Below are 15,046 nucleotides of genomic sequence, written 5' to 3'. Positions count from 1 at the left end.
ACACGAGCACCAGCCACAAAAATAAAAAAGCGAGACAATAAAAATACCAGCAGCTAGAATCGAAAAGACTAAAAAGTCAAGAGGGCACACAAAAAATTTTCAAAAATTAATTTAAATTGATGTTGCTTAACTTTTTCTTGCAGTCAAGGGCAAAGGCGATTAAACCTTACAGTTCTTTAAAAATATTAAATTAAAAAAATAATTAGTAGATATATTCTAAGGCTACTTTTGGGTCATTAAGTTAGATTTTTATCTTTGCCATTCGAATAAGTTTGTTCCAGATCTTCTTGCTGCAATCACTATAAGTTTTCCAACAATTGGCACCAGCTTTCCCGGCATTCCTAGCAACCAGATACTTTTCAGGAACATTGTCCAAAGATGGTCTGTGAAAGCGTAAGAGATACGAAAATTACCATTAAACCCAGAAAAGGTAGGAAATGAACCATTAAATTTTTAAGCACTTAATAAGCAAAATTAATAGTTAAACTTACACCAACACTGCATTGAGTATTTCCCCAAAAATACTGCCATGCATAAAGGGGCGTTGAGATATCTCACAGATACTTTTCAGCAGACAGGCGCCTGCATTCCGATCTCCGAACCTGTAATGAGAATACCTCAGGGAAAGGCGATGACAGATGAGCCCAACTACTCACCGCTCCAGGCCCGTTTCCACGACATCGTACAGCCAAATTCGAGTCTCGTCCTGGAAAACCCTACTCTGGACATGCTTTCGCCACTCCCTGGCCGTGGTCACGAATGTCGAGGTGTTCCAGAAACTCCACCAGTAAATTGGAACAGGCGATGGCACGTATTGCGCCTGGTAGTTGATGAATCCCCAAACCGACTGCAGTGTATCCGCCTGTTTGATGGGGAAGGCCAAGCCGACGACAATCTGGGGGAGAACAATTAGGAGTCGGAATGCCAAAGTTGGATCGATATCCGATGGTCAACCTTGTTTGTGCCGGAGCCATTGAAAACGGCCAAGCGTTTCGACCGGCTGAGGCTTAAGGCCGATGTTGATGTGGCATCCCCATATCCACCAGCACTCCCAACAAGGACGAACAGGAGCAGGACGACGGAAGGATTCAGGTCCAACTGTTTGCCGCTGGAGTGCATGGTCAACTAATTTTGCAGCCGGTGCAACTTGCAACTTGCGGCGGCAATGGGAAACTCGGTTCATAGTTTGCCCAAGAAATTGACAGACAGAGAATTCGCAAAGTTAACAGAAAAGTACCACTATGCACTGGGAAAAAAAAGTGAGGTGAAGACATCCTTCAAAATCTTTAAGCAGGTGGGAAATTACTAAAACACAAAGTGAAAATATTGTTGAAATTGATGATTAAGCTACCAAAATTGCCCAATATTTAGAACATTATTTTGTACAATGCTCAGTTAACATATCATTTTCAATTATGTAGTTTACAATTCGAATATGTCTTAAACACTCATGTCACAATAAACCAATGACATACCACAGTATTTCCTACAACCACATTATGAATATTTTATAATGATGATAAACACATATTTACGCTGCAAAATGAATATGTCAAATCAATATCAAACAATAAAAACCGCAACTGAGGCTTTTCAGTGGCCACTCCAATGAATTTCAGCAGCTTTCGGGAGCAGTCAAGGAACCTGATTCCGATCCGAAGAGCCTCCTTAACACCCAACTCCTCCAATCCTCCGTGGCCAAAATGGCATTGTGCGTAGGCCAGAATCCAATCGCCTCTGGCGAGGACTTAACACCGGATATCCAACCTCTGTCCCAGCAGTGCGAATCCTCTGTTGCCACCTGGTATTGTTGAAAGCCCCCAGGCTCTTTGACTGCCATTCTGGTTGCCGCTCCCAACAGAAGATCCTACCTTCTGGCGGTCCTTTTGTTCTGCCCACCAGCTGTAAATTGATTGCTGACACCGATTGAACTACCCACAGAAAGGTGCCACCAAAACAATGAGAGTTCAAGCCATACTCGTGAAATTTAACTGAGAAAACAATCTATGGAACATTTGATCAAATAATGGACTCAAAAGCTAGCAATCTTAAATATACAAAGTAATCGTAAAGTAGAAATCATCATAATGATATGTTATTCTATTTATTCTTGTCAAGGCTAAAAAATTTCTCACAAAATAAATCAAATTTAAAATTATGTTAAGTCTTCTTCAAACTGAGTTCGCAACAAAAACCACGTGGTTAATCTGAAAATTAAAAAGCACTCGATCAAACCGAGAATTACCAAATGTTTAAAAGCTCTTAATCCATGTGAAAGCCGTCGTGATTAAAATATTTTCAATATTAACCCTTTCTACATAAGCTACTCTTTTTATTACGATTCTGTCGCGCTAAAGATTATTTATTGCGGTTGCTAACGGGCGAGCTGTCGACACTTTGGACAGGAATCAACCACCAATCGCTAGCCAAACATAGTAATTAAACAATCTGTTATCGGGCACTTTGACAATGTAGCGAAATAACCGTGCAATTAATAGGATGCGTAAGTGAAAAATCGACAAATTAGTATTACAGCTGCAGGCAATTGGTATGGGCGATTTGGGATATACGACCTACAATACTCAATGGTTCGGGGCAAAGCATCGGACTATTTAGCACCTTTAAAGAGCACTTGAAATGACACAGAATCGAGTTAACGACACTCAATTGGGCGCTAATTGTACAATTAAACTTTGCCGCTCCGAAATGGAACGAAATCGATGGCCGGATGGAGGGGCATCAGTTCGCTTCGGACAGCTAATGGCATCAACATATCGTAAAGTAAAGAGTGGAGACCAGGCCTAATCGGTCCCAATCGAGAACCCAATTTGCTTCTAATGGTAATTATCTGCTTCATAAATTCGCGTTCAATTCCGCCCGGAGTGTGTCGGCCTTTCCAAATGACAGTGTTTTAATTGTAAAGCCCGATTGGACTCGGACCCATCGAAAAATCGAACCATCTGACCATCAGAACGACCATCTCTCGCGCATCGAATGTTGTCGAAAATTGCATTAATTTAACGCATGATTGGCATTGCCGGCAAATGGAAGCGTCACAGCTAAAGTGAAATTATGCAAATTTCGTCGCTGCCTTTTTTTCGGTGTGAGTGCCCAGGCACGGAGCAATCGGAATGTTCGATTGCTCAATTACACTCTTGAACAAAAAGGTGAACACTTTTGCAGAGTGACTGAAAAAATAAATTAAATTAGTGATAGTGATACTCGAAAGTATGGGCCGTTGCCTCGATATCAATAAACATTTAATAGATCCAAAGGTTAAAAGCTATTTTCAAATTTATTTAAATATATTTATAAAGAACGTGGAATGTGTTCACTTAAAAAACCAAATAATACGTTAGCTACAAAAAAAGGTTTCATATTTATTTGTAGTTTATCCTTTCATAGAAAAATAAACATATTTTGTTAAGTTTTTACCTTTTTATACTGATCTCCAATATTATATTGCCTATATAAAACTCTTTTCTAGCTCTTTAGTGTTGACCAAGTGACTCTTGCTGCTTCCCATGAAGGAAAAATGGGGAAAACAATCAAAGTAATTGGATGTGCTGGAGCAGGCACTCTGCTTATATTGCTGCTGCCTCTTTGCCTGATCCAAAATTATGGTCCGCCTGGTGGTAATGTCTCCCACTCAATGGTCACCACAACTCCTCCTGCATCTTCTCCTGCCCCTTTGGAATCTGGCAAAGATGCGTTGATGCGACTGCATCGGCAGAAACGCTACTTGCTCTTCCCGGAGGGCTCCTCCTTCCAGCTGGTCTTCGACATCATTATACCCATCGTAGACTACACCAACTACGCCATCCTGGGCATCACCTGCTCCGTGGCCTGGGAGCTGCCCAGTAAGCCGCCCAGCGAGCTGATTGAAAACGTGCTCACGCGCATCAACGATGGCACCATTGGCACTGTCCGCCGGAATGGCAGCGTCTCTGTCCCCGACTCGAGTCCGGAGTTGGACCCTCAAACGCAGTCCAAAATCCAAACCCCTTCCCAGAATCTCGATGTGGACAATCGAGCCACAGCCACTGGTAATTGGCAGGCAGTGCACGCACCGCCAGCGAATCCACCGGCATATGCGGCCAATGAGCAGGACTCCCATTCCCACTCGTACTACACGAATATCCAACGCATCCCGGCCGCTTACCCATATGCAAATGCGAATGCGGATGCAAATGCAAATGGACAGCAGCGCCAGGCGCTATTTCCCGCTAATTGGCATGCGCGACAGTCGTTGGGTAGGTGGCAGCAGAGGGGGTCAGGAGCGGGAGTGGACAACTGGTGGACGCGGAACGGGCAGCGGGTTCAGCAGAACTGGCAGGAGAAGCAGATCAAGTGGGGTCCTTCGAAGTGGGAGTAAGTGAACTTTAGATATAGTACCTAAACCTCTGAATTTATACATTTTTCCATAACAAAATTGAGAAATTTCAGATAAAATTAAATTGTAATGATTCCCAAATTTTCCAAAAATAAATACCTCTTAAGAAAATTCTTATAAAATATTTTTTATTATTATTGCTTAACATTTTTGTTAAGTTAAAATTTAAATTATTTATAAAAAAATACAAGAGAAGTCCGAAAAAGATCTATAGCCATTTATTTATAATCTTAAAATTTAGTACATTTTCCTTAAAACTAATTACAATTTTTTTAACTATTCCCACAGCTCTGGTTACTCCCAGCGACCCCGACAAGTGCTACGAGCACCGCTTAAACATCATATATACCCAGTTTTTGCAAGGCGCAGGAGGCGACGAAGTCTGGAGCAGGATCCCCACTTCGAGCGACTCCACCTGCAACAGCATCTAAGCTCCAGGCAGCTGCTCTTTGGCAAAATCGAACGCCTTTACAAGTCGTAAGTTTAGGACCCAAACAAATCATTTTCCTCAGTGGTACAATAAATCCCGAATCCCCTAGGCGACGAATGAATGGCACCTCCTGTGTGCAGCGAGCTCTCTGCGAATCCGCCCAAAGGCAGCAGATGCTTCAAGGAACCAATTTAGCCCAACCACAAAGCTTTATAATGGAACTACTCTCGGCCATCTTCCAACTGCCCAGAAGCGATGACGTGGCGGTGCCAGGGGAACTGGAGCTAATGATTTCCCCTCATTATCTGGAGGCCCATCGACAACGGGGCGACTGTCGACAACTCTACGCTGATTGCAATCACACATTCTGGCTGGAATAAATAGCAAACGGGAACAATAAATATGAAGAAATTAAATATTATTGGATTTTATTAACATTTGTTTGGAAACTTAAAGGATTTGTATATTACTCGTTACTAAAGGAAAATGTATTTTGAATCTTACTTCCCTTTGAAAGTAACCCTAATAGCTCTTTCCATTGACAACTAACCCAACAAGCTAGTCGGATATTGAGAGAGAAAGATTGTGCAAAAGTCATTTGGAAGTTTCTTCGCTTTCACAGCTAAAAGCATTCCTCGAGCATTTAAGTTTATCCCCGGAAAAACTGAGACTAGTGATCACATTACTTCAACTTGAACTCCCCAACACTATCGGAATCGGAATCGGAGGATGATGGTAGATGGTAGATGGAAGTGTGCTACTTTCGAGATGGGAACGAATAAACCAAAAGAAGGGAGAACAAGTTGGGAGCGTGAAAAAGTAATTTGAACCTTTAAATAGACCAATGAGCTCACGAGGCAAAGGCAAAAGACGCTCTACAAGACAAACTACTTGCCAAAACACAAAAGACGAAAAGTGTGAAAACTAATGAAAGACAAAAGGAGAGCGAAAGAAATTTAACGAACGGAGCTCAAACTCAAACTGGAAACTTTCTGTGGGGGGGAAAGCGGAGGGCCCCACTTACAATTAACGGCCAAGTTGCAGAACGCTTCTCTTCTTTCTGTTTGGGCCAACATCGCGATACTTGGCCGACAGTTGCCGTATGGCCAACGCTTGGACCGCAAGTTGCAAGTAAAATGTCGACGCGGAAAAAGAGAAGCTCCATCAGCTCTATCAGCTATAAAGTGGAAAATTCCCCCATAGGTAATTGCTGCCTGAAAGTCCTGACTTTAGTTCTGCTTCTGGCCAACTTGGCCGACGCACTGAAGGCCGGGGAATCCATCCAGTTGGCAACCGGCAGCCCATCACTGGGCATAAACAATGCAGACAGCAGCCTGGAGCAGCTCATCGAGATGCGGCTGAATGAGTCGGCCTCCTCATCCGTCCAGAGCAACCAGTCGCAGGAGCTGTTGTCCCGGAAACGACGCTATTTGGTATTTCCGGAGGGCAGCTCCTTTCAGATGGGTAAGTTCCCCTCAGTCACAGGACAGTGGCGTAGCTTTAAGGAACCCTAGGGGGGTTTAAGTGGGGAACTACGTACTTGAAACTCATGCGGGATGCTAATAATTACAAATTTAAAAAAAGCCAAATGGATTGGGGATCTAAATCCTAAAATTTAAAAACAATTGGAATATCTAACCCCATTAACAGGGGTTTTTGTAAGATGCACACTATTTACTTTTGCAAGATTAATGTATATTATCTTACCCCTTTAAATGACCCCTGACTACGCCACTGCCTCAAACCATGCAAATCACATGCCTCAATTAGCTTTTCCCCATCCGTTTAGTGTACGACGAAATTGTGGGAGTGGTGGACCATACGAACTACTTGATTCTGGGCATTACGGTGGCTCTGGCCTGGGAGCTGCCCAGCAAGCCCCCCAGCGAGGAGCTGGACGACCTGCTCACCAAGTTGGAGGACGGCACCATAGACATCAGTCGCAACGACACCGTGTCGAACATAACCTATGTGGATGACGCCTCGGACTCGTCCTCCTCCACGACCACCACGAGCAAGCCTCCGGACTACAAGCCCAACTACATCAACTTGTCGAGTTACGGCGGCTCCTCGAGTGGCGGCAACTCCTACTACAGCTCCTCGCCCGTTTTCCGCACCCCGATGCATCCGTCGCATCAATACGCCGACAGCTATTACCACCGCCCAAAGGGGGGCAGGAGGAAGGACAACCACTACTACTACACACGACCCGGGGTCAGCTCCAGCAATCCGTTTTCCAAGTGGGCGCGGCCCTACACTCCCGCCCAGAACTCGCGCTATCCCTACTGGGCACTCAACTCAAGGTAAACAAAAAATATTTCCTTGAAGAGAAAAATACAATTTTTGTTGACTAAGAATATCAAGATGAAAATATTTCATTCTAAGATTTTGAATCAGTAATAATGTAATAATATTCCCTAGCATTAACATACCTTTAAGTATCTACTGGAAACTATACTCGTAAAGTTTTCTTTTTTTCTAAAGTAATATTTTAATTTAAATAAAAATGTCTACCTATTATACAGACTCAAAAATCGCTACTATGGGTACAAAACTCAGCAGGCTGCGCCACCGGCGGCGAATCGTCGACAGGACAGCAGGACAACCACAACCAGCACAACTAGTCGACCCACTCGGAGACCGGCACCTCGCCATCATCGCATATATCCGGTGTTTGGAAAGCGCAGCATTCCGGATGCAGCCAATCCGCATCAACGTCAGCGACGCAGTGGAGTGGCCACCGAGCACGAGGACAAGTTGAGTCGCCTGGAGCAGCTCCAGATCAAGCACCATCGCAGGAGCCGACAGGCGTTGTATGAGCGAGTGGAGAAGTATCTGGATAAGTGAGTCGGACTTCAAGAGAAGTGGGGTTTCATCTCTTTGATTTTAAGCAGGCTTATATACATAAGTAATGCAGTCTAATCCGCATATGTTTTGCATATTTTAGAGTTTCAAGTTATTTCTTAAAGTTACGCTTTGGATCATCCATTAGTTTTTGGAATGCTAACTGAAGATAATCAGTGATGATTAACGATTATAATCCTTGAGGATTTTCTTTAAAGAGTATTCATCTCGATAATTAGGTATCCTATTTCCCCTTTCCACAGACGAGGTCACCATGGCCACCACTGCGTACTGCGAACCCTCTGCGAGACTGGTCAGAAATCGGGGGAGGAGGAGCCCGGCACCTTTGTGGGCGAACTGATGCGAGCAGTGTTTACCATTCCGGAAGCCATGGACAACGAACCGGTTGCCTATCGCGACACCCACTACGACAAGGCCCACGCCTCCAAGCAGGACTGTGCCGCCCTCTACCCGGGATGCAAACAGTCCATGTGGCAGGCCCAGTTCATACAATAAGCAACCATTCCCCAAGTTTTTTGAAGTTGTTTTATTTAGTTCCACTTGCCGCCCATTAGCCAGGCCAGAATGTTCAGCTTACAAGAATCCCGAAACTGACGATCGCAATCCTCCGCATCCATGTGCATGATCCGAGAATAGTCATCCTCCACGCCGGATGCGGTGGGTAATCTAAGGTATTACATAAAGATTTGTTGGGTTCAAATATTTTTCAGATTTTCGGAAATTATTTAAATATCTTCAACACCTTAAAAGTAATATTCTACTTACGTAAACACTAGTCTCACAATATCGTGTATCATGGAATATCCTCGAGGCAAAAGTAGACGCTTACTATCACAAATGGCTCTCAGAACACAGGCTTTAGCATCGATTCCCAGACTGGACTCAATGAAAAAATCATAAAAAAGGCTTTTCTTTACAAATTTAAGTAATCCTTACAGCTTACTGAACCCATCAAAGTGTTCGAACAGCTGCCTGCGATCACGATGTCCGTTGTAATGTCGAAGGTCCTTGATATGCGCCAGTTCTGGATAGTGAGCGGTTTCATGGAGTGACATATCGGGATCGTAGGGGTCATCAAGTGGCTGCGACCTCACATCCTCATAAGGTTCCACCTCGGGATCGTAGTATTCCCCATCAGCAGATCTATACCAACGTTTTGACCACTTGGGCGACTGCGTGGTCCACTTGCTCCATCTACCGGGTTGGCTGTATTTCTCATAGTTATGTTTTGCTGGCGTCCAATTTTCATATCGGTTACCGTATTTTGACCAATGTGCCCATTTGGAAGGATCCATGTAAGAAGGCTTCGGGGGCCTCACATCAATGCGTTGGTGCAGTTTTATTGGCTTGGGTTTCTGCAGAGGCGTGGCTTTAAACCTCCAGTTAGTTCCCGGTATCCAAACGTAAGTGGGTTCCGTGGTGGTCTTGGGTTTCTCCGTAGTCGTAGTTCTCTGACGATATCGCTTCGGGTACACATCCTCGCGTTTTGTGGGCACAGGATAATAGCAGGCCTGCTCGATATTCATGGCCACTCCTCTGGGATAGGCTGAGATAAGTCCTTTACTCAGTTGCCCGGTAAACTTTAAATTTGATCCAGGCGGAAATAACACAAAGCGCTTTCGACGCGAAAAAACACGATCCAACACATGATTTAGCTCCGTGTGGTTCGACTCCACTTGAGCTATAGTTAAATGGATAAAACTCAAGAAGATCAACAGATCGACACGCATTGCTGCGAAGTACTGATTGAGATATACCAAATCAAGACAACTAGTACCAACTTGACTTCAATTGATGTGTTTGCCATTGTAATCGGGTGCTAATTGCGCAGCCAACAATTGAAGAACTTATTTTAATAAGACTTGTCTGGAATACGTGATTGATGTATTTAGGTGGGTACTTAAAAAAATCCATTCTTTATTCCACTCTGCCGCTCAGCAGCCAAATCAATAAATTCATGTTACACTTAGATTTTAAATCCGCTGCACAGTCCTCGGGGTCTTGGTCCATTATACGACTATATTCATCTTCCAAGCCATCCATACGGGGCATACTTTGAAATATTATTTAATTTTAAATACATTTTTTATTATGTTTTACCAAAACTCACGTGAAAACCACACGCAACATATCCTGAAGCATGGAATAACCAGGTGGCAGGAGTAATTTTTTGCTATCGCAGATGGTGCGTAAAATACAAGACTTAACATCTATGCCAATCCTTTGAGAGTTGAAAGATCTTGAGACAAAATTACAAAATAAAATTCTATAATTACCCACAGTGAACTCAATTTGGTAAAGCGATCAAATAATGATCTGCGATCTCTATGGCCATGGTAATGGTGGAACTCCCAAGATGGCTTTTTCCATTTGTTTTCCCATCTTGGAGAGGGCGTAGTCCATTTCGACCACTTTGCCTTGTTTGGATCGGTTTCTTTCCACTTATAATTCTGCCATTTTTGTTCCTGATTCCACTTTTGCCACTTGAACGGATTAGCATAGCTATCATCATCGATACGATGAGTCTTCGGAGGCGGTTGTCTCCATTTAGGTTTGGGCAACGTCTGTGCCTTGAAACGCCAATCGGTACCGGGTATGTAAACTATGGAATCGGGCAGCTTTTCCGGTTTTTTGGTCGTGGTCTTGGGCAGAAATTTCTTGGGGTATATATCCTCAACAGTTCCGGGAACTGGGAAATAAACAGCTTCTTCCAAGACGAATGTTATACCTTTCGGATAGGTGGCCAGCAGACCTGTGGCAAAGGAGCAGGTGAACTTTAAAAACGACCCCGGCGGAAACAACACTGCTCTTCTCCTTCGGTTAAAAACTCTAGGCACTACGTCTTTTAGTTGGGATTTCTTGTACCTGCCAAGATCATCTCCCAAACTTGGCCAAAAAACGGCATACAGCACCAACAAGATAAAGAGCTTGGCTCGTAGCATCTTGACCAACTGAAAAGCGTCATTTATTCGAGTTCTTCTGAGAGGCCAGTTATTCTGACAGTGCCAACGAATTGACCAAATATTTACCCACAGCTGATTGATGTCTTAATATATTTACGGTACGCGTATGTCCATTAACCCACCGACCCAATTTGCCCAGTAATTGTGGGAGTTGTCTGTGTGTTGATCGATCAGTTTTCTTTCATGATTCAAGCCGATCAGTTCTCAAAATGAAACTAGGTTGGTTAACTTGGGGTATGTTAACTATCCTTCTGACAAGACAATCGCAATCTCTTATTTGGCCAGCCTCTTCTAATTTGGGTGTAAGTAAGGACTACACATAACTGGAACTATATACTAACCTCTATCCTCATTAGTTGACCCTTTCGGTGTCCACACCCATTGCTGAACTATTCCCAGAGCGTCGTATACTGATCGATTGGTGCTTTGCCATCTCCTACAATTATCCGTACAACCTAACTGAGTTCTATAGCATACCCATATGGCCGGGGTTTGCTAACTATAAAGCGAAACGTGACGTTCCTCAACTGGAACTCACGGATGAGAGTTTTTATACCAAATACGGACATGATACAGGGAATGGTATGCACCCCAAGGACTTTTCGGCTGGGGAACTCTATGCCTTTCTTGAGGACACACTAGCGGGATACGGCTTTCATGAGACTTGCTTGCTAAGAAGTGTTTGTGAATTGGCCCAGCATCCCTTCGATGATAACCATCAACACTTGCTTAGCGACATTGTTACTTTTGTCCTGAGGTAAAAATACAATTTAAAATGTTAAATCATTTTATAATCTAATAAAAACTTTTTCCCCAGCCCCTCCCAACACGAAGGTTTTCGGGATGACGAACATGTATACAGAAATGCCTACGAACTGGCCGAGCAAGATGGATTTCTGGGTCGGGATTGTTTGAGATTATATTCCCATTGCAAGCACGATCTTTTAAAACTCATGAGTCAAGTCATATTTCACTAGAACCAATAAAACCGGTGGAAATAGGCCTATATGTAAATTGCAATGTCTGTGCGTTTCATTAGCAGCTGCTGGGAGTCTCTAATTAACGCAGTGCGTCGGGTTGTCCAGAAATCCAGAAACTGAGATACACGTACTTTTCGGTGACTGTCACAATAGAATGTATCTCCCAAGTGTCCACTTCATTGGAGTTCTGCTGTCGTTATGGAACATTCCCATAAGGGCAGAATTCCCTTTGCTCTTTCCGGCAGCATCCGTTTACCAGGTCACCTCCTCGCTTTCGGTGCCCGTGGTCATTCCGGATCGCAAACTCTTCTGGGATTGGGGCATTCAGATGAACTATGCCCTACCCGCTCAGCCGTCCTCCTTCTACGCAGCCACCATTTGGCCAGATGAGTTCTCACGACGGGGAAGGCGTCATTTGCGGAATGAGACCGCAAAGTATCTGCCCGGAGGAGTTTCGACTATTCATCCCAGCGACTTTACGGCCGGAGAGCTGTACGAGAGCCTGGAGAACATGCTCGTCCGATATGGTTTCGATGAGTCCTGCCTCCTGCGAAGTGTTTGTGAACTGGCCCGACATCCTTTCAAAGACATCGAAAACAACATGCTCACCGCTCTGTTGACTTTTACACTGACGTAAGTAGATGTATGATGATATGTAATGTCGTGAATTCTCTAAAAACATCTCAAGGAATCCCAATTAAATTTATAATAATTTCCTCTGCAGTCCCTCTTTGCACGAGGCTTTTGGCCCCACAGAAAATCTCTACCGTGAAGTTTACGAACAGGCCGAACAACAGGGATTTCTAGGAAAGGATTGTGGTCATCTTTATTCCAATTGCTCCGTGGACTTCCTCAGTGGCATCAGCAGCCTGTTGAGCTGACAGTATTTACCTGATCCATTAAACTGAATGTCCACAAGCAGGGAGACCAATTAGCGACAAACAGAGGCATATACATTTACGAGATTGTTTTCGATTTAATGAAGATGATCTATAAAATGGACTTGTGTGCCCGTTCAGAGTTCATCTTGCCCAATTAAATATACACAAATGTTAGACTGCACTGTGAATTTATTTCATCTGACCAGTCGAGTGGCTAGGTTTATTATATCTATTTTACAGCTGGGATATGAGCGATGGCATTGACCCCCAAGGAAGCCAATCTGTTCGGCTTTCTCGTATTTATCTCGATAATGCTGCTCATCTTCGGAGAAACCTTCGTGTTGGGAGGGTCTGGAATTAAAAAATAATAAAATCAGTTAAAATGCCTTTAAAATTAAGCTTAAAATGGTTTCCCACAGATATGTTTTATTTTTTATTTAATGGTTGTTTTTGGTAAAAATAGGGGTTTCAACTTACGTGAGCAGGAAAGTGATGACCTGGGTGACCATTCCGTAGAAATGGTCTTCGGCAAAGGGATGGAGGGCCAACTCGCAGACACTGCGCAGCAGGCAGGATCTATGGAAGCCGTAGGTCTCCAGCATGCCCTCCAGACCCTTGTACAGTTGCCCGGCCGTAAAGTCACTCGGATGCGTCAAATCCTCCAGATACTCCTGCTGAAGATTTGCATCCAGCCTGTTGTCCAACTGGCGCTTTTGCCTACGGGCCAGTTCATCAGCCCAGATAGTGGAATTGTAGAAGGCAGAAACCGTCGCAGGAAGGTTATAGTTCATTTGAAAGCCCATATCAACAAACACTTTCGTCCGGGTGTTAAGATCGGCGGGAATGGAGATGGATGAGGTAATCTGGAGTGTTGTTGAAGCAGGATATAGGAGAACTCCATTAATCGGGCGAACCAAGGTGATCAGCAGCAGGGTGACCTGGCTGAGATTTCCAACGTTCTGAAGCTTTGCGCGATACATGGTGTTGTGATCGACTTGGGGAGCACGAAAAGAGCCAGTCGAAATCGAGTTCTTGCCATTGTCTATTTGGGGATTAATTAAGAGGAGCTGCAAATGAGCGGATCAACGACCAGAAACAAATGCGTGAACAGCAATTAGAACGGTCCTCAAAACAATTCTGAAAGTGGAGCGTGTCTTCCATCATCGTATGGCAGCGTGATCTGGCCAATCAAGAAGCTTCTCCACATCACCCTATTCTTTTCCGCAAGAGCCATTTTATTTCCTCTAGTCATAAATGGAAGCCGTACTTGGTCTTACACTGCACAATACTTCAAAAACTTTAGGTTTTATAAATTTTAAGATTTCTACATTTTGTTGACCCTTATTTCTTTTTTTTATTCAAGGTATATATAGATAGATATTCTTTAAATTTCTGAAACACAATATATTTACTTTCTGTGTACCCCCTTCTCAATGAAAAGTTGTCAATTTCTTGGACAAACAAATATTGCGTTCTCTGTGGATCGTGGCGCAGATCGAAGTTTAAACAAAGCCGTATTAGTTAGCATTGCACTCCAAAACAAACAAGATGGTCCACAGGGTTCTCACCTGGCTTTTGCTGCTCCTAACTTTGCTATTCACTATCGATCTGGTGGTAAGCCACACTAGAAATATTTATACTACAGATGGAAGCCGTTTGGGATTAAGCAGAAGTATCAAAATATTAGATGGAAACAGTAACAGCAGTTTTACTCCTTTGAGTAGATCGAAACGTTTGGCTATCTACAATGGCCAGGGAATTGTCAAGGTGGGATCTTTATATAGATCTATCTCTTCTCGATCGTCTATATCAACCATATCAACTATTCCAGTTGGTCCCGAGCTTAGCGTATCCCGTGAAACAGGCCGACAAGGACCAATCCTTTTGGTGGTTTTTCAACATACAGGGCCAGTGGATTCCCACCACCGTTCCTCTCTACTGGTGGAGCTTCTGGAACACCACCGCCTTTGTGTCCACAGCTCGGGAGTGGCGCAAGGACATTCAGGCGAAGGTTATGCACGACGAGGCACGATCCTGGGTGTACAATGCCATCGAAATAGGCATGGAGCAGTGAGTTTGATTTATTTTAAATATTATAATTTACGATGCCTTCGACTAGCTGTCATTTTCCCATAAAAATCATTCCTACAACCCCTTTCTCCTAGATTGGATGGAGCATATGGAGGAGTCTGCCTGCTGAGAAGCATATGCGAAATCTCTCAGAAACCCTTTCAGAACAGCAATATCTTCAGCGAGATTGTAAACGAAGTGTTGGTGTAAGTACACATTAAGTATGAGGGAACCGAAAATATTTTCAATCCATTCTCAGACCCAGCCTGGACAATGTGGGCAGTAAGTATTTGCACGCCCGGGATGCCGGACGTGGAGAAGCCGATTGCGAACGGACCTACAGCGACTGCAATCCACTGCTCTGGACCCTTGTCAAGAACATGGCCAAGAATCCGTTTTAATGATCAACCAAATTTTTTGTCCTCCAGTCACTCAGGAAATAACAATTTTAATTTTCTAAACAA

General features: G+C 43.7%; 9 protein-coding genes across 9 annotated transcripts; 5 read left to right on the top strand and 4 right to left on the bottom strand.

Annotated features, from left to right (window-relative positions):
- Nucleotides 1–241: 241 nt before the first annotated feature.
- Nucleotides 242–1,186, bottom strand: LOC108005705 (HDC15381). Its single transcript, XM_017069032.4, has 4 exons — nucleotides 955–1,186; nucleotides 657–895; nucleotides 492–602; nucleotides 242–383 (listed from the first exon to the last, which is right to left on the bottom strand). Exons 1-4 carry the CDS (start codon nucleotides 1,117–1,119, stop codon nucleotides 242–244), a joined length of 657 nt encoding a protein of 218 aa, XP_016924521.4. The 5' UTR covers nucleotides 1,120–1,186.
- Nucleotides 1,187–2,715: 1,529 nt separating this feature from the next.
- LOC108005708 (uncharacterized) lies at nucleotides 2,716–5,222 on the top strand. Its single transcript, XM_017069036.4, has 4 exons — nucleotides 2,716–2,840; nucleotides 3,488–4,371; nucleotides 4,682–4,870; nucleotides 4,933–5,222. The coding sequence occupies exons 1-4, from the start codon at nucleotides 2,838–2,840 to the stop codon at nucleotides 5,201–5,203; spliced, it is 1,347 nt and encodes a 448-aa protein (XP_016924525.4). The 5' UTR covers nucleotides 2,716–2,837; the 3' UTR covers nucleotides 5,204–5,222.
- A 668-nt stretch (nucleotides 5,223–5,890) lies between these two features.
- LOC108005707 (uncharacterized) lies at nucleotides 5,891–8,192 on the top strand. The gene is made up of 4 exons (XM_017069034.4): nucleotides 5,891–6,287; nucleotides 6,613–7,126; nucleotides 7,349–7,666; nucleotides 7,931–8,192. Exons 1-4 carry the CDS (start codon nucleotides 5,960–5,962, stop codon nucleotides 8,181–8,183), a joined length of 1,413 nt encoding a protein of 470 aa, XP_016924523.4. The 5' UTR covers nucleotides 5,891–5,959; the 3' UTR covers nucleotides 8,184–8,192.
- A 26-nt stretch (nucleotides 8,193–8,218) lies between these two features.
- On the bottom strand, nucleotides 8,219–9,418 carry LOC108005710 (uncharacterized). Its single transcript, XM_017069038.4, has 3 exons — nucleotides 8,625–9,418; nucleotides 8,454–8,564; nucleotides 8,219–8,354 (listed from the first exon to the last, which is right to left on the bottom strand). Exons 1-3 carry the CDS (start codon nucleotides 9,416–9,418, stop codon nucleotides 8,219–8,221), a joined length of 1,041 nt encoding a protein of 346 aa, XP_016924527.4.
- Nucleotides 9,419–9,605: 187 nt separating this feature from the next.
- Nucleotides 9,606–10,630, bottom strand: LOC108005709 (uncharacterized). Its single transcript, XM_017069037.4, has 3 exons — nucleotides 9,969–10,630; nucleotides 9,799–9,909; nucleotides 9,606–9,741 (listed from the first exon to the last, which is right to left on the bottom strand). The coding sequence occupies exons 1-3, from the start codon at nucleotides 10,628–10,630 to the stop codon at nucleotides 9,606–9,608; spliced, it is 909 nt and encodes a 302-aa protein (XP_016924526.4).
- A 213-nt stretch (nucleotides 10,631–10,843) lies between these two features.
- On the top strand, nucleotides 10,844–11,649 carry LOC108005706 (uncharacterized). Its single transcript, XM_017069033.4, has 3 exons — nucleotides 10,844–10,953; nucleotides 11,008–11,408; nucleotides 11,469–11,649. The coding sequence occupies exons 1-3, from the start codon at nucleotides 10,861–10,863 to the stop codon at nucleotides 11,626–11,628; spliced, it is 654 nt and encodes a 217-aa protein (XP_016924522.4). The 5' UTR covers nucleotides 10,844–10,860; the 3' UTR covers nucleotides 11,629–11,649.
- A 136-nt stretch (nucleotides 11,650–11,785) lies between these two features.
- On the top strand, nucleotides 11,786–12,637 carry LOC108020651 (uncharacterized). The gene is made up of 2 exons (XM_017089008.4): nucleotides 11,786–12,264; nucleotides 12,356–12,637. The coding sequence occupies exons 1-2, from the start codon at nucleotides 11,786–11,788 to the stop codon at nucleotides 12,510–12,512; spliced, it is 636 nt and encodes a 211-aa protein (XP_016944497.4). The 3' UTR covers nucleotides 12,513–12,637.
- A 69-nt stretch (nucleotides 12,638–12,706) lies between these two features.
- Nucleotides 12,707–13,492, bottom strand: LOC108020653 (uncharacterized). The gene is made up of 2 exons (XM_017089010.4): nucleotides 12,990–13,492; nucleotides 12,707–12,863 (listed from the first exon to the last, which is right to left on the bottom strand). The coding sequence occupies exons 1-2, from the start codon at nucleotides 13,490–13,492 to the stop codon at nucleotides 12,707–12,709; spliced, it is 660 nt and encodes a 219-aa protein (XP_016944499.4).
- Nucleotides 13,493–13,989: 497 nt separating this feature from the next.
- On the top strand, nucleotides 13,990–15,036 carry LOC108020642 (uncharacterized). The gene is made up of 4 exons (XM_065866424.2): nucleotides 13,990–14,279; nucleotides 14,344–14,582; nucleotides 14,678–14,788; nucleotides 14,842–15,036. Exons 1-4 carry the CDS (start codon nucleotides 14,061–14,063, stop codon nucleotides 14,981–14,983), a joined length of 711 nt encoding a protein of 236 aa, XP_065722496.2. The 5' UTR covers nucleotides 13,990–14,060; the 3' UTR covers nucleotides 14,984–15,036.
- The last annotated feature ends 10 nt before the right edge of the window (nucleotides 15,037–15,046 follow it).

This window comes from Drosophila suzukii, chromosome 3 (assembly GCF_043229965.1).
Source record: "Drosophila suzukii chromosome 3, CBGP_Dsuzu_IsoJpt1.0, whole genome shotgun sequence".
NCBI lineage: Eukaryota > Metazoa > Arthropoda > Insecta > Diptera > Drosophilidae > Drosophila > Drosophila suzukii.
The sequence above is the reverse complement of the archived record's forward strand: the minus strand, read 5'-3'. Positions and strand labels throughout refer to the sequence as shown.

Coding starts and splice junctions, on each gene's coding strand:
- LOC108005705 (XM_017069032.4), bottom strand. CDS start 1,119: ATGCACTCCAGCGGCAAACAGTTGGACCTGAATCCTTCCGTCGTCCTG. Junction 896..954: donor ATGGCTCCGGCACAAACAAG/GTTGACCATCGG, acceptor GTTCTCCCCCAG/ATTGTCGTCGGCTTGGCCTT. Junction 384..491: donor ATACTCAATGCAGTGTTGGT/GTAAGTTTAACT, acceptor ACGCTTTCACAG/ACCATCTTTGGACAATGTTC.
- LOC108005708 (XM_017069036.4), top strand. Junction 4,372..4,681: donor TGGGGTCCTTCGAAGTGGGA/GTAAGTGAACTT, acceptor CTATTCCCACAG/CTCTGGTTACTCCCAGCGAC. Junction 4,871..4,932: donor ATCGAACGCCTTTACAAGTC/GTAAGTTTAGGA, acceptor CGAATCCCCTAG/GCGACGAATGAATGGCACCT.
- LOC108005707 (XM_017069034.4), top strand. CDS start 5,960: ATGTCGACGCGGAAAAAGAGAAGCTCCATCAGCTCTATCAGCTATAAA. Junction 6,288..6,612: donor GGGCAGCTCCTTTCAGATGG/GTAAGTTCCCCT, acceptor CCATCCGTTTAG/TGTACGACGAAATTGTGGGA. Junction 7,667..7,930: donor GTGGAGAAGTATCTGGATAA/GTGAGTCGGACT, acceptor CCCTTTCCACAG/ACGAGGTCACCATGGCCACC.
- LOC108005710 (XM_017069038.4), bottom strand. CDS start 9,418: ATGCGTGTCGATCTGTTGATCTTCTTGAGTTTTATCCATTTAACTATA. Junction 8,565..8,624: donor TTTGATGGGTTCAGTAAGCT/GTAAGGATTACT, acceptor CATTGAGTCCAG/TCTGGGAATCGATGCTAAAG. Junction 8,355..8,453: donor ATTGTGAGACTAGTGTTTAC/GTAAGTAGAATA, acceptor GTAATACCTTAG/ATTACCCACCGCATCCGGCG.
- LOC108005709 (XM_017069037.4), bottom strand. CDS start 10,630: ATGCTACGAGCCAAGCTCTTTATCTTGTTGGTGCTGTATGCCGTTTTT. Junction 9,910..9,968: donor TTTACCAAATTGAGTTCACT/GTGGGTAATTAT, acceptor CAACTCTCAAAG/GATTGGCATAGATGTTAAGT. Junction 9,742..9,798: donor ATGTTGCGTGTGGTTTTCAC/GTGAGTTTTGGT, acceptor AATATTTCAAAG/TATGCCCCGTATGGATGGCT.
- LOC108005706 (XM_017069033.4), top strand. CDS start 10,861: ATGAAACTAGGTTGGTTAACTTGGGGTATGTTAACTATCCTTCTGACA. Junction 10,954..11,007: donor CAGCCTCTTCTAATTTGGGT/GTAAGTAAGGAC, acceptor TATCCTCATTAG/TTGACCCTTTCGGTGTCCAC. Junction 11,409..11,468: donor ATTGTTACTTTTGTCCTGAG/GTAAAAATACAA, acceptor CTTTTTCCCCAG/CCCCTCCCAACACGAAGGTT.
- LOC108020651 (XM_017089008.4), top strand. CDS start 11,786: ATGTATCTCCCAAGTGTCCACTTCATTGGAGTTCTGCTGTCGTTATGG. Junction 12,265..12,355: donor CTGTTGACTTTTACACTGAC/GTAAGTAGATGT, acceptor TTTCCTCTGCAG/TCCCTCTTTGCACGAGGCTT.
- LOC108020653 (XM_017089010.4), bottom strand. CDS start 13,492: ATGTATCGCGCAAAGCTTCAGAACGTTGGAAATCTCAGCCAGGTCACC. Junction 12,864..12,989: donor GTCATCACTTTCCTGCTCAC/GTAAGTTGAAAC, acceptor TTTTAATTCCAG/ACCCTCCCAACACGAAGGTT.
- LOC108020642 (XM_065866424.2), top strand. CDS start 14,061: ATGGTCCACAGGGTTCTCACCTGGCTTTTGCTGCTCCTAACTTTGCTA. Junction 14,280..14,343: donor ATGGCCAGGGAATTGTCAAG/GTGGGATCTTTA, acceptor CAACTATTCCAG/TTGGTCCCGAGCTTAGCGTA. Junction 14,583..14,677: donor ATCGAAATAGGCATGGAGCA/GTGAGTTTGATT, acceptor CCTTTCTCCTAG/ATTGGATGGAGCATATGGAG.